This window comes from Coregonus clupeaformis, chromosome 12, assembly GCF_020615455.1.
Source record: "Coregonus clupeaformis isolate EN_2021a chromosome 12, ASM2061545v1, whole genome shotgun sequence".
NCBI classification, from domain to species: Eukaryota; Metazoa; Chordata; class Actinopteri; order Salmoniformes; family Salmonidae; genus Coregonus; species Coregonus clupeaformis.
Window position 1 is genome coordinate 17,153,413 of NC_059203.1, and position 15,948 is coordinate 17,169,360.

Below are 15,948 nucleotides of genomic sequence, written 5' to 3' on the forward strand. Positions count from 1 at the left end.
CTATAATAAACGCTTCCTGAGAATGGGGATTATATAATTGTAGAGAGATGTCTTTCCAAATAGATGTGTGTTTCCCTCTGTGTCTATGTAGTCCACCTCAACACCAGTCCTGGTCTGAGATCAACACATAGAAGCCCAGAGCCCAGAGACTGAACATGGAGTATCTCCAACTGGATATTCAGAAATCCTTCTATGTGGCAGGGGCAGTTTTGAGGAGGCATATAAATGTCCCTGACTGGTACTCAATCGGGGCGGGGACTGTGGATCGGTCTCTGTCCTTCCGTTAGTCACACGCCACATCTCAGACAGCACTGGCACGATTTTGACTAAAACTTGAGTGAACATGTGTCTTGCCATAGAGAGATCCGGCATTTACAAAATGAGACCTGATTGTTCAAAAGGCGGGAGCTACAGTAATTAACTGAAACGTTTGAGTCACACCAGAGAAGAAGAAGAGGCGAAGTGAGAGGGGGAAACGCCCAGCAGGAGGTGGTTTTTCCGCTCTACCAAGCGAGAGAGAGAAAAAAACACTTTATATCGGCGTTGTGCCTGTTGTTCACTTGCGTGTCTGCCCTCTCATTGGCTAGAATGGTCCCACATGATCTTGCCTCCTCCCGACTGCCTTCTAGTCTGAGCACCAGTCTCTTTAGCTAACGTTCCACTCCCTGCCACTACTTGTCATTGCCAAACAGTCTTTGGAAGATGACATGGAGTACAGGGAGTGGTTTAGCTGAAGAGACCGGTGCCAAGGCATTTATTTTCCTTGTTAGAGCGGCCCACTAGAGTATCTGGTCAATATAATGGATCATCTGTGGTCACACATGATAACTGAAATGTGTTAGTCCTCACGCTATATCTTAATTGGCCGAAGGGGGGGGGGAGTTTATTAGAGGGGAGTTTAATAGAGGGGAGTTTAATAGAGGATAGTTTAATAGAGGATAGTTTAATAGAGGGGAGTTTAATAGAGGGGAGTTTAATAGAGGATAGTTTAATAGAGGGGAGTTTAATAGAGGATAGTTTAATAGAGGGGAGTTTAATAGAGGATAGTTTAATAGAGGGGAGTTTAATAGAGGGGAGTTTAATAGAGGATAGTTTAATAGAGGGGAGTTTAATAGAGGATAGTTTAATAGAGGGGAGTTTAATAGAGGATAGTTTAATAGAGGGGAGTTTAATATAGGATAGTTTAATAGAGGATAGTTTAATAGAGGGGAGTTTAATAGAGGGGAGTTTAATAGAGGGGAGTTTAATAGAGGGGAGTTTAATAGAGGATAGTTTAATAGAGGGTAGTTTAATAGAGGGTACACTCAGTTCTCTGTGGTTGTTTGGACAATTTGTGGATACTTCTTTATGTTCCATGTTTCATTTAGAATAACAATGTCAGGGCCTCCCGAGTCGCGCAGCGGTCTAAGGCACTGCATCTCAGTGCTTTAGGCATCACTACAGACCCGGGTTCGATCCCAGGCTGTGTCACAGCCGGCCGTGACCGGGAGACCCATGAGGCGGCGCACAATTGGCCCAGTGTCGTCCGGGTTAGGGGAGGGTTTGGCCGGTCGGGATTTCCTTGTACCGTCACGCTCTAGTGACTCCTTGTGGCGGGCCGGGCGCCTGCAGGCTGACTTTGGTCGCCAGCTGGACGGTGTTTCCACCGACACATTGGTGCAGCTGGCTTCCGGGTTAAGCGAGCAGTATGTCAAGAAGCAGTGCATTGAATTGGATATCACGAAAAAGGGCTAAAATAATAATGCATTTAAAAAATAATAAAATAAAGAATAACAATGTCAATATTCTTAATACTATGTAAAAAGTCACCAGAGGTTGATCCAGCTAGTTATACTTAAGGATATTTTAAATATTTTTTTAGGATGTGCGGCAGGTAGCCTAGGGGTTAAGAGCGTTGGGCCAGTAACTGAAAGATGCTGGTTCGAATCCCCGAGCCGACTAGCTGACAAATCTGCCAGTGTGCCCTTGAGAAAGGCACTTAACCCTAACTGCTCCTGTAAGTTGCTCTGGATAAGAGCGTCTGCTAAATGACGAAAATGTAAAACGCTTGATTTGTGGACTAATGTGTCATAACAGGTCATGGGAATTAGGTTATCTGGTTGTCCTATTTCAGTTCTCTAATGGCTGACTGTAGCTCACTGCGCTGTTGTTTCACCTGAGATACCAGACTGGTTTCCTCTGCTGTTGACTGCCTCTCCTCTCCTGTAGGCAGGTCAAGTATTTATGTGTCTTGGAGAGATGGTCTTGGAGAGATGGTGCCGCTATCAGGGCTTGGAGTGGTGTTCTCCTGGGTTTTGGTCTGTGGAGAGGCTTGTTGATCCTTTGTTTCTTCTCTGAGGGACTGGAAGTCTTCCTGGAACTTCCTCAGGCTGCTTTCTGACCCCTGAACCATGATGGTGCCATTACGGTAGACGTTAACGGTGAGGGAGGGGTCGTTTTCATTGTTGTCCTCCGGTAGCCACTTCGACCGAGCCTGCAATGCTGCCGGCTTCATAGCGAAGTGGAATACCATAAGGCACCGTGTAATTTTTTAATTTGCGCAATTTCACACAAAAGAATTGAGAGGCCAAGACGTGTCTGATTACTGTATATGATACGTGTATTTCTTTATGTCTGATCTTGAGTCTTGACACACGTAACATATTAAATGCCTCCCAAATTAAAGGTTTAACTGTTACTGAGGTTTATATTTTGTACAACGACAGGGTGGATTTGTTCATTTGAATTTCATGCATCATTCAAGTTATGAGTGTCCCGAAGTTGATGGGTTTACTGACCCCCTCGCTACTCTCTGGAAGTCACCCCTCGGAGTTTCGTCAGCACGCGTGACAACAGAGGGTCCTCCGAGAGAGTTGGTAGAGGCGAGGCAGTGGTTTGGGATTGACTGTTTCTCTCTCTCTCTCTCTCTCTCTCCCCGTCTCTCTCTCTCTCCCCGTCTCTCTCTCTCCCCGTCTCTCTCTATCTCTCTCTCTCTCTCTCTCTCTCTCTCTCTCTCTCTCTCTCTCTCTCTCTCTATCTCTCTCTCTCTTTCTCTCTCTCTCTCTCTCTCTCTCTCTCTCTCTCTCTCTCTCTCTCTCTCTCTCTCTCTCTCCCCGTCTCTCGGTCTCTCTCTCTCTCTGTCTCTCTCGGTCTCTCTCTCTCTCTCTCCACAGATGCTATTTGACCAGGCCCAGAGGTCTATCAAACAGCAGCTCCACACCTTCATCAAAGAGTGAGTATCATCCCTTCTCTCTTTGGTGTAGACCTACCTCACTCATTTCAGTCCATAGAGATGGATAGAGGACTATGGTACCCAGAAGCCCATTTCAGTCCATAGAGATGGATAGAGGACTATGGTACCCAGAAGCCCATTCCAGTCCATAGAGATGGATAGAGGACTATGGTACCCAAAAGCCCATTTTAGCGTGGGCGGCGCCATTTGAGGACTTTCACCATTTTGAAGTAGTCAACTGGGCGGGACTTCCTGTGGGTTAAAGAAGAATCACATAATTCCATCCGGGTCATCAGGAGGGATCAGCAAATTAATGATCCTCGTGAGCAAACATTCCATATCTGCAGGTGGCAGTAAATTGCCAACCTTGGCTTTATACCTGTTCAAACAACACCCTCCAGGGGGCAGTATGCACCCTTTTAGTTTATTTACCAACTAATAGAAGTAGTAGAAAAATAAAATGGACTACTTAAAAATGGAGATGGCCTCAATGGGACAGATACAACGGTGCGATCTCTATAGATCTCTACGTTTCAGTCTCTCATCTCCCTTGTGTGAGGTCCGCAATCAAGGTTCCCTTAGTCTGGTCCCAGATCTGTTTGTGCTGTCTTGCCAACTACTACTATAGTCATTGTAACGCTAGACGCAAAAACTACAGAATTAAATCACTCTCTCTCCTTCCCCCTGTAGGGACGTGTGTCAGTCACTCTCTCTCTCCTTCCCCCTGTAGGGACGTGTGTCAGTCACTCTCTCTCTCCTTCCCCCTGTAGGGACGTGTGTAAGTCACTCTCTCTCTCTCTCCTTCCCCTGTAGGGACGTGTGTAAGTCACTCTCTCTCTCCTTCCCCTGTAGGGACGTGTGTCAGTCACTCTCTCTCTCCTTCCCCCTGTAGGGACGTGTGTCAGTCACTCTCTCTCTCCTTCCCCCTGTAGGGACGTGTGTCAGTCACTCTCTCTCTCCTTCCCCCTGTAGGGACGTGTGTAAGTCACTCTCTCTCTCCTTCCCCTGTAGGGACGTGTGTAAGTCACTCTCTCTCCTTCCCCCCCTGTAGGGACGTGTGTCAGTCACTCTCTCTCTCCTTCCCCCTGTAGGGACGTGTGTCAGTCACTCTCTCTCCTTCCCCCTGTAGGGACGTGCGTAAGTCACTCTCTCTCCTTCCCCCTGTAGGGACGTGCGTAAGTCACTCTCTCTCCTTCCCCCTGTAGGGACGTGTGTAAGTCACTCTCTCTCTCCTTCCCCCTGTAGGGACGTGTGTAAGTCACTCTCTCTCCTTCCCCCTGTAGGGACGTGTGTAAGTCACTCTCTCTCCTCCTCCCCCTGTAGGGACGTGTGTCAGTCACTCTCTCTCTCCTTCCCCCTGTAGGGACGTGTGTCAGTCACTCTCTCTCTCCTTCCCCTGTAGGGACGTGTGTCAGTCACTCTCTCTCTCCTTCCTCCTGTAGGGACGTGTGTCAGTCACTCTCTCTCTCCTCCCCCTGTAGGGACGTGTGTAAGTCACTCTCTCTCTCTCTCCTTCCCCTGTAGGGACGTGTGTAAGTCACTCTCTCTCTCCTTCCCCCTGTAGGGACGTGTGTAAGTCACTCTCTCTCCTTCCTCCTGTAGGGACGTGTGTAAGTCACTCTCTCTCTCCTTCCCCTGTAGGGACGTGTAAGTCACTCTCTCTCTCCTTCCCCCTGTAGGGACGTGTGTAAGTCACTCTCTCTCTTCCTTCCCCCTGTAGGGACGTGTGTAAGTCACTCTCTCTCTCCTTCCCCCTGTAGGGACGTGTGTAAGTCACTCTCTCTCTCCTTCCCCCTGTAGGGACGTGTGTAAGTCACTCTCTCTCTCCTCCTCCCTGTAGGGACGTGTGTCAGTCACTCTCTCTCTCCTTCCCCCTGTAGGGACGTGTCAGTCACTCTCTCTCTCCTTCCCCTGTAGGGACGTGTGTCAGTCACTCTCTCTCTCCTTCCTCCTGTAGGGACGTGTGTCAGTCACTCTCTCTCTCCTTCCTCCTGTAGGGACGTGTGTCAGTCACTCTCTCTCTCCTCCCCCTGTAGGGACGTGTGTAAGTCACTCTCTCTCTCTCCTTCCCCTGTAGGGACGTGTGTAAGTCACTCTCTCTCTCCTTCCCCCTGTAGGGATGTGTGTAAGTCACTCTCTCTCTCCTTCCTCCTGTAGGGACGTGTGTAAGTCACTCTCTCTCTCTCTCCTTCCCCTGTAGGGACGTGTGTAAGTCACTCTCTCTCTCCTTCCCCCTGTAGGGACGTGTGTAAGTCACTCTCTCTCTCCTTCCCCCTGTAGGGACGTGTGTAAGTCACTCTCTCTCTCCTTCCCCCTGTAGGGACGTGTGTAAGTCACTCTCTCTCTCCTTCCCCCTGTAGGGACGTGTGTCAGTCACTCTCTCTCTCCCTCCCCCTGTAGGGACGTGTGTCAGTCACTCTCTCTCTCCTTCCCCCTGTAGGGACGTGTGTCAGTCACTCTCTCTCTCCTTCCCCCTGTAGGGACGTGTGTCAGTCACTCTCTCTCTCCTTCCTCCTGTAGGGACGTGTGTCAGTCACTCTCTCTCTCCTTCCTCCTGTAGGGACGTGTGTAAGTCACTCTCTCTCTCCTTCCTCCTGTAGGGACGTGTGTCAGTCACTCTCTCTCTCCTTCCTCCTGTAGGGACGTGTGTCAGTCACTCTCTCTCTCCTTCCCCCTGTAGGGACGTGTGTCAGTCACTCTCTCTCTCCTCCCCCTGTAGGGACGTGTGTAAGTCACTCTCTCTCTCTCTCCTTCCCCTGTAGGGATGTGTGTAAGTCACTCTCTCTCTCCTTCCCCCTGTAGGGACGTGTGTCAGTCACTCTCTCTCTCCTTCCCCCTGTAGGGACGTGTGTCAGTCACTCTCTCTCCCTTCCCCCTGTAGGGACGTGTGTCAGTCACTCTCTCTCTCCTTCCCCCTGTAGGGACGTGTGTCAGTCACTCTCTCTCTCCTTCCCCCTGTAGGGACGTGTGTAAGTCACTCTCTCTCTCCTTCCCCCTGTAGGGACGTGTGTAAGTCACTCTCTCTCCTTCCCCCTGTAGGGACGTGTGTCAGTCACTCTCTCTCTCCTTCCCCCTGTAGGGACGTGTGTCAGTCACTCTCTCTCTCCTTCCCCCTGTAGGGACGTGTGTCAGTCACTCTCTCTCTCCTTCCCGCTGTAGGGACGTGTGTCAGTCACTCTCTCTCTCTCTCCTTCCCGCTGTAGGGACGTGCGTAAGTTCAAGGAGACTAAGAAGCAGTTTGACCGTGTGAGGGAGGACATGGAGATAGCCCAGGTGAAGAACGCCCAGGCCCCCAGGAACAAACCTCACGAGGTGGAGGAGGCTACCTCCTCTCTCACGCTGACCCGGAAGTGCTTCAGGCACCTGGCCTTGGACTACGTACTGCAGGTGAGAGGCCACCACATTAAACATTTTAGTCCAATTTTAGCAGCTCTTATCCAGAGCGACTTACAGTTAGTGCGTTGATCCAAGACAACCACATATCAGTTAAACTGTTGATCTAAGACAACCACACACTGATAAACACACACACACACTGATAAACACACACACACACACACACACACACACACACACTGATAAACACACACACACACACACTCACACACACTGATAAACACCCACACCCACACACTGATAAACACACACACCCACAAAATGATAAACACACACACACACACACACACACACACACACACACACACACACACACTGATAAACACACACACACACACACACACTGATAACACACACACCCACACAATGATAAACACACACACCCACACACTGATAAACACACACACACACACACTGATAAATACATCCACACACACTGATAAACACACACACACACACACACACTGATAAACACACACACTGATAAACACACACACCCACAAAATGATAAACACACACACACACACACACACACACACACACACACACACACACACACACACACACACACACACACACTGATAAATACATTCACACACACACTGATAAATACATTCACATACACACTGATAAATACATCCACACACACACACTGATAAACACACACACACACACACTGATAAATACATCCACACACACTGATAAACACACACACACACACACACACTGATAAACACACACACTGATAAACACACACACCCACAAAATGATAAACACACACACACACACACACACACACACACACACACACACACACACTGATAAATACATTCACACACACACTGATAAATACATTCACATACACACTGATAAATACATCCACACACACACACTGATAAACACATCCACACTGATAAACACATCCACACACACACTGATAAACATATCCACACACACACTGATAAATACATCCACACCCACACACTGATAAACACACACACATACCCACACACTGATAAACACTCAGAAACACCTGCACTTCACCAAACCCTTGTAAAGATACACAGGCTACATGTGGTGGATACAAAAGTTATTTCTCAGGTTCCCGTCACACTCTTCTCTCAGTGACTGCAATACCAGTACTATCCACTATGTGATGCCATGATTCCTCAGTCCATATTTGTGGCTTGACATCTTTCTACTAGAAGTAAATATAACGTTAACTTGGCTCCAACATGATCTACTGTTGTATTTATACGGTTACTAATAATCAAACTGATCTCTTCAGTCGCTAAATGTAATTTTGTCCATCTTTTCAGATCAATGTTCTTCAGGCTAAGAAGAAGTTTGAGATCCTTGATGCAGTGAGTGGTGTCCTTCTCACCGAAGCCTCTGATGCTGTGCTGTAACTCTTACTTTAACCGTTTAGAAGCAAGATAATATGTTCTATGATCTGTGTCTCTCTCTCTCACTCCGTCTCGTATCCTCTCTCTCTCTCGCTCTCTCTCTCTCTCTCTCTCTCTCTCTCTCTCTCTCTCTCTCTCTCTCTCTCTCTCTCTCTCTCTCTCTCTCTCTCTCTCTCTCTCTCTCTCTCTCTCTCTCCTCTCTCTCTCTCTCTCTCTCTCTCTCTCTCAGATGCTGTCGTTCATGCGTGCCCAGTACACCTTGTTTCAACAGGGCTATAACATATTGGATGAGATTGATCCCTACATGAAGAAACTAGCTGCAGAGGTGAGAGAGAGGCACCTCACAAACACTGACCACAGATCTTACACCTGTTGGCCTCGGGCCTCTCCCCATACACCTGCTCCCCAAGTCAGGCTGACAGAGGCCTCGCTAGTACAAACACTAGTAATAAGGAGGGTTTGGTTTGATTATAGACCCAGTCACAGAGTAGGAAAACAAGGTGCCCCAGAGAGAGATTGGCCTCTATTGTATCTGGCATTAATCCCACAGGACCAACTGCCAAATGAAGGAACTCCTAAACCCAGACTGGGAACACACAGACTAGGCCACGTGTGTGTTCTCTCTAACTGTGTTGTGTTGATCCAATCTGCAGCTGGATCAGCTAGTCATAGACTCAGCCATGGAGAAGAGAGACCTGGAACACAAACATGCTACCATACAACAGAGGGTGAGGAACCACACACACACACACACACACACACACACACACAGACACAACAGAGGGTGACGAACTATACACACACACAACACAGGGTGAGGAACCACACACCTCTCCTCCCTCAAATCTCTCTTCCTTCTCATCCCTCACTACTATCATTTCCTGTTCCCAACCTCTCCTTCTCTATCAGTCCTGTTCCCAACCTCTCCTTCTCTATCAATCATGTTCCCAACCTCTCCTTCTCTATCAGTCCTGTTCCCAACCTCTCCTTCTCTAGCAATCCTGTTCCCAGCCTCTCCTTCTCTATCAGTCCTGTTCCCAACCTCTCCTTCTCTATCAGTTCTGTTCCCAACCTCTCCTTCTCTATCAGTCCTGTTCCCAACCTCTCCTTCTCTATCAGTCCTGTTCCCAACCTCTCCTTCTCTATCAGTCCTGTTCCCAACCTCTCCTTCTCTATCAATCCTGTTCCCAACCTCTCTTTCTCAATCAGTCCTGTTCCCAACCCCTCCTTATCTATAATTTCCTGTTTCCAACCTCTCCTTCTCAATCAATCCTGTTCCCAACCTCTCCTTCTCAATCAATTCTGTTCCCAACCTCTCCTTCTCTATACTTTCCTGTTCCCAACCCCTCCTTATCTATCAGTCCTGTTCCCAACCTCTCCTTCTCTATCAGTCCTGTTCCCAACCTCTCCTCCTCAATCAATCCTGTTCCCAACCCCTCCTTCTCTATCAGTCCTGTTCCCAACCTATCCTCCTATATCAGTCCTGTTCCCAACCTCTCCTCCTCTATCAGTCCTGTTCCCAACCTCTCCTCCTCAATCAATCCTGTTCCCAACCTCTCCTTCTCTATCAGTCCTGTTCCCAACCTCTCCTTCTCTATCAATCCTGTTCCCAACCTCTCTTTCTCAATCAGTCCTGTTCCCAACCCCTCCTTATCTATAATTTCCTGTTTCCAACCTCTCCTTCTCAATCAATCCTGTTCCCAACCTCTCCTTCTCAATCAATTCTGTTCCCAACCTCTCCTTCTCTATACTTTCCTGTTCCCAACCCCTCCTTATCTATCAGTCCTGTTCCCAACCTCTCCTTCTCTATCAGTCCTGTTCCCAACCTCTCCTCCTCAATCAATCCTGTTCCCAACCCCTCCTTCTCTATCAGTCCTGTTCCCAACCTATCCTCCTATATCAGTCCTGTTCCCAACCTCTCCTCCTCTATCAGTCCTGTTCCCAACCTCTCCTCCTCAATCAATCCTGTTCCCAACCTCTCCTTCTCTATCAGTCCTGTTCCCAACCTCTCCATCTCTATCAGTCCTGTTCCCAACCTCTCCATCTCTAGCAATCCTGTTCCCAACCTCTCCTTCTCTATCAGTCCTGTTCCCAACCTCTCCTTCTCTATCAGTCCTGTTCCCAACCTCTCCTTCTCTATCAATCCTGTTCCCAACCTTTCCTTCTCTATCAGTCCTGTTCCCAACCTCTCCTTCTCTATCAGTCCTGTTCCCAACCTCTCCATCTCTAGCAATCCTGTTCCCAACCTCTCCTTCTCTATCAGTCCTGTTCCCAACCTCTCCTTCTCTAGCAGTCCTGTTCCCAACAGCTCCATCTCTATCAGTCCTGTTCCCAACCTCTCCTTGTCTATCATTTCCTGTTCCCAACCTCTCCTTCTCTATCAATCCTGTTCCCAACCTCTCCTTCTCTATCAATCCTGTTCCCAACCTCTCCTTCTCTGTCATTTCCTGTTCCCAACCTCTCCTTCTCTATCAATCCTGTTGCCAATGTCTCCTTCTCTATCAATCCTGTTCCCAACCTCTCCTTCTCCATCAGTCCTGTTCCCAACCTCTCCTTCTCTATCAGTCCTGTTCCCAACCTCTCCTTCTCTATCAGTCCTGTTCCCAACCTCTCCTTCTCAATCAATCCTGTTCCCAACCTCTCCTTCTCTAGCAATCCTGTCCCAACCTCTCCTACTCTAGCAATCCTGTTCCCAACCTCTCCTTCTCTATCAATCCTGTTCCCAACCTCTCCTTCTCTAGCAATCCTGTTCCAAACCTCTCCTTCTCTAGCAATCCTGTTCCCAACATCTCCATCAGTCCTGTTCCCAACCTCTCCTTCCCTATCAATCCTGTTCCCAACCTCTCCTTCTCTATCAGTCCTGTTCCCAACCTCTCCTTCTCTATCAATTCTGTTCCCAACCTCTCATTCGCTATCAGTCCTGTTCCCAACCTCTCCTTCTCTATCAATCCTGTTCCCAACAGCTCCGTCTCTATCAGTCCTGTTCCCAACGTCTCCTTCTCTAGCAATCCTGTTCCAAACCTCTCCTTATCTAGCAATCCTGTTCCCAACATCTCCATCAATCCTGTTCCCAACCTCTCATTCCCTATCATTTCCTGTTCCCAACCTCTCCTTCTCTATCAATCCTGTTCCCAACCTCTCCTTCTCTATCAATCCTGTTCCCAACCTCTCCTTTTCTATCAACCTGTTCCCAACCTCTCCTTCTCTATCAGTCCTGTTCCCAACCTCTCCTTCTCAAGCAATCCTGTTCCCAACCTCTCCTTCTCTATCAGTCCTGTTCCCAACCTCTCCTTCTCTATCACTCCTGTTCCCAACCTCTCCTTCTCTATCACTCCTGTTCCCAACCTCTCCTTCTCTATCAGTCCTGTTCCCAACCTCTCCTTCTCAATCAATCCTGTTCCCAGCCTCGCCATAATTTCCTGTTCCCAACCTCTCCTTCTCAATCAATCCTGTTCCCTACCTCTCCTTCTCTATAATTTCCTGTTCCCAACCCCTCCTTATCTATCATTTCCTGTTCCCAACCTCTCCTTCTCAAACAATCCTGTTCCCAACCTCTCCTTCTCTAGCAATCCTGTTCCCAACATCTCCATCAGTCCGGTTCCCGACCTCTCCTTCCCTATCAATCATGTTCCCAACCTCTCCTTCTCTATCAGTCCTGTTCCCAACGTTTCCTTCTCTATCAATCCTGTTCCCAACCTCTCCTTCTCTATCATTTCCTGTTCCCAACCTCTCCTTCTCTATCAATCCTGTTCCCAACCTCTCCTTCTCTAGCAGTCCTGTTCCCAACCTCTCCTTCTCTATCAATCCTGTTCCCAACCTCGCCATCATTTCCTGGTCCCAACCTCTCCTTCTCAATCAATCCTGTTCCCAACCTCTCCTTCTCTAGCAATCCTGTTCTCAACATCTCCATCAGTCCTGTTCCCAACCTCTCCTTCCCTATCAATCCTGTTCCCAACCTCTCCTTCTCTGTCAGTCCTGTTCCCAATGTCTCCTTCTCTATCAATCCTGTTCCCAACCTCTCCTTCTCTATCAGTCCTGTTCCCAACCTCTCCTTCTCTATCAATCCTGTTCCCAACCTCTCCTTCTCTATCAGTCCTGTTCCCAATGTCTCCTTCTCTATCAATCATGTTCCCAACCTCTCCTTCTCTCTCAGTCCTGTTCCCAACCTCTCCTTCTCTATCAGTCCTGTTCCCAACCTCTCCTTCTCTATCAATCCTGTTCCCAACCTCTCCTTCTCTGTCAGTCCTGTTCCCAACCTCTCCTTCTGTCAGTCCTGTTCCCAACGTCTCCTTCTCTATCAAGCCTGTTCCCAACCTTTCCTTCTCTATCAGTCCTGTTCCCAACCTCTCTTTCTCTATCAAACCTGTTCCCAACCTCTCTTTCACAATCAGTCCCGTTCCCAACCTCTCCTTCTCTATAATTTCCTGTTCCCAACCCCTCCTTATCTATCATTTCCTGTTTCCAACCTCTCCTTCTCAATCAATCCTGTTCCCAACCTTTCCTTCTCTATCAGTCCTGTTCCCAACCTCTCCTTCTCAATCAATCCTGTTCCCAACCTCTCTTTCTCAATCAGTCCTGTTCCCAACCTCTCCTTCTCTATAATTTCCTGTTCCCAACCCCTCCTTATCTATAATTTCCTGTTTCCAACCTCTCCTTTTCAATCAATCCTGTTCCCAACCTCTCCTTCTCAATCCATCCTGTTCCCAACCTCTCCTTCTCTATACTTTCCTGTTCCAAACCTCTCCTTATCTATCATTTCCTGTTCCCAACCTCTCCTTCTCTATCAGTCCTGTTCCCAACCTCTCCTCCTCAATCAATCCTGTTCCCAACCCCTCCTTCTCTATCAGTCCTGTTCCCAACCTCTCCTTCTTTATAATTTCCTGTTCCCAACCCCTCCTTATCTATCATTTCCTGTTTCCAACCTCTCCTTCTCAATCAATCCTGTTTCCAACCTTTCCTTCTCTATCAGTCCTGTTCCCAACCTCTCCTTCTCTATCAATCCTGTTCCCAACCTCTCTTTCTCAATCAGTCCTGTTCCCAACCCCTCCTTATCTATAATTTCCTGTTTCCAACCTCTCCTTCTCAATCAATCCTGTTCCCAACCTCTCCTTCTCAATCAATTCTGTTCCCAACCTCTCCTTCTCTATACTTTCCTGTTCCCAACCCCTCCTTATCTATCAGTTCTGTTCCCAACCTCTCCTTCTCTATCAGTCCTGTTCCCAACCTCTCCTCCTCAATCAATCCTGTTCCCAACCCCTCCTTCTCTATCAGTCCTGTTCCCAACCTCTCCTCCTATATCAGTCCTGTTCCCAACCTCTCCTCCTCTATCAGTCCTGTTCCCAACCTCTCCTCCTCAATCAATCCTGTTCCCAACCTCTCCTTCTCAATCAATCCTGTTCCCAACCTCTCCTTCTCTATACTTTCCTGTTCCCAACCCCTCCTTATCTATCAGTCCTGTTCCCAACCTCTCCTTCTCTATCAGTCCTGTTCCCAACCTCTCCTCCTCAATCAATCCTGTTCCCAACCCCTCCTTCTCTATCAGTCCTGTTCCCAACCTCTCCTCCTCTATCAGTCCTGTTCCCAACCTCTCCTCCTCTATCAGTCCTGTTCCCAACCTCTCCTCCTCAATCAATCCTGTTCCCAACCTCTCCTTCTCAATCAATCCTGTTCCCAACCTCTCCTTCTCTATACTTTCCTGTTCCCAACCCCTCCTTATCTATCAGTCCTGTTCCCAACCTCTCCTTCTCTATCAGTCCTGTTCCCAACCTCTCCTCCTCAATCAATCCTGTTCCCAACCCCTCCTTCTCTATCAGTCCTGTTCCCAACCTCTCCTCCTATATCAGTCCTGTTCCCAACCTCTCCTCCTCTATCAGTCCTGTTCCCAACCTCTCCTCCTCAATCAATCCTGTTCCCAACCTCTCCTTCTCTATCAGTCATGTTCCCAACCTCTCCATCTCTATCAGTCCTGTTCCCAACCTCTCCATCTCTAGCAATCCTGTTCCCAACCTCTCCTTCTCTATCAGTCCTGTTCCCAACCTCTCCTTCTCTATCAGTCCTGTTCCCAACCTCTCCTTCTCTATCAATCCTGTTCCCAACCTCTCCTTATCTATCATTTCCTGTTTCCAACCTCTCCTTCTCAATCAATCCTGTTTCCAATCTTTCCTTCTCTATCAGTCCTGTTCCCAACCTCTCCTTCTCTATCAATCCTGTTCCCAACCTCTCTTTCTCAATCAGTCCTGTTCCCAACCCCTCCTTATCTATAATTTCCTGTTTCCAACCTCTCCTTCTCAATCAATCCTGTTCCCAACCTCTCCTTCTCAATCAATTCTGTTCCCAACCTCTCCTTCTCTATACTTTCCTGTTCCCAACCCCTCCTTATCTATCAGTCCTGTTCCCAACCTCTCCTTCTCTATCAGTCCGGTTCCCAACCTCTCCTCCTCAATCAATCCTGTTCCCAACCCCTCCTTCTCTATCAGTCCTGTTCCCAACCTCTCCTCCTATATCAGTCCTGTTCCCAACCTCTCCTCCTCTATCAGTCCTGTTCCCAACCTCTCCTCCTCAATCAATCCTGTTCCCAACCTCTCCTTCTCAATCAATCCTGTTCCCAACCTCTCCTTCTCTATACTTTCCTGTTCCCAACCCCTCCTTATCTATCAGTCCTGTTCCCAACCTCTCCTTCTCTATCAGTCCTGTTCCCAACCTCTCCTCCTCAATCAATCCTGTTCCCAACCCCTCCTTCTCTATCAGTCCTGTTCCCAACCTCTCCTCCTATATCAGTCCTGTTCCCAACCTCTCCTCCTCTATCAGTCCTGTTCCCAACCTCTCCTCCTCAATCAATCCTGTTCCCAACCTCTCCTTCTCTATCAGTCCTGTTCCCAACCTCTCCATCTCTATCAGTCCTGTTCCCAACCTCTCCATCTCTAGCAATCCTGTTCCCAACCTCTCCTTCTCTATCAGTCCTGTTCCCAACCTCTCCTTCTCTATCAGTCCTGTTCCCAACCTCTCCTTCTCTATCAAACCTGTTCCCAACCTCTCCTTCTCTATCAGTCCTGTTCCCAACCTCTCCTTCTCTATCAGTCCTGTTCCCAACCTCTCCTTCTCTATCAATCCTGTTCCCAACCTCTCCTTTCTCAATCAGTCCTGTTCTCAACCTCTCCTTCTCTATAATTTCCTGTTCCCAACCCCTCCTTATCTATCATTTCCTGTTTCCAACCTTTCCTTCTCAATCAATCCTGTTCCCAACCTCTCCTTCTCTATCAATCCTGTTCCCAACCTCTCCTTCTCTATTTCTCTTCTATATTACTCTCTCACGCGCACACATTTTAAATACTTTATTTCCATTCACGAATCAGATTTACATTAATCAAGGATCCAAATATCTCAAAAGGTCCCTGTGTACATGGACACTGAAGGGTACAAAAAGCACCTCCTCTTTAACACGGCAAGACTGCCCATGACTGCTGACACGGAGCAGAACCTCGCCAGCTGCTTTGCCTTGGTCTTTGGCAGGCCCACAATCTGAAGGTGTCTGGCCCACAATCTGAAGGTGTCTGACCCACATTCTGAAGGTGTCTGGCCCACAATCTGAAGGTGTCTGGCCCACAATCTTAAGGTGTCTGGCCCACAATCTTAAGGTGTCTGACCCACAATCTGAAGGCTACGTACTGCAAGCCTACATACGTGGCCAAGACTGACAAATATCAGTGCTAGCAGCTTGCACACCCATGTCCAAGGCTGTTCAAGCGAGCTACGAGGGGCTGGTATTTTAGAAGATTGTCGGTAAAGGACTGCTCCATGTAGCGGTGATACAGCCCACCTCCCTCTGGCCTCCCCCACAACAACAACAACAACATTTGGCACACAGGAAAACGCATCACCATCAAAACCAACTTCCTCTTACACAAGAATGTTTATGATTGTTGGCTGTTGGTGAGA

The 15,948-nt window shown here is 48.2% G+C and overlaps 1 protein-coding gene across 2 annotated transcripts in view; it reads left to right on the forward strand.

Annotated features, from left to right (window-relative positions):
* Positions 1 to 15,948, forward strand: part of LOC121577893 (arf-GAP with coiled-coil, ANK repeat and PH domain-containing protein 3) — a 129,041-nt gene that overhangs the window by 70,931 nt on the left and 42,162 nt on the right. For both annotated transcript variants that reach the window (XM_041891867.2, XM_041891865.2), the window contains exons 5-9: positions 3,153 to 3,211; positions 6,415 to 6,598; positions 7,927 to 7,971; positions 8,243 to 8,338; positions 8,667 to 8,741. In XM_041891867.2, coding sequence (XP_041747801.1) covers positions 3,153 to 3,211; positions 6,415 to 6,598; positions 7,927 to 7,971; positions 8,243 to 8,338; positions 8,667 to 8,741 — 459 coding nt within the window. The remainder of the gene's footprint in view (positions 1 to 3,152; positions 3,212 to 6,414; positions 6,599 to 7,926; positions 7,972 to 8,242; positions 8,339 to 8,666; positions 8,742 to 15,948) is intronic.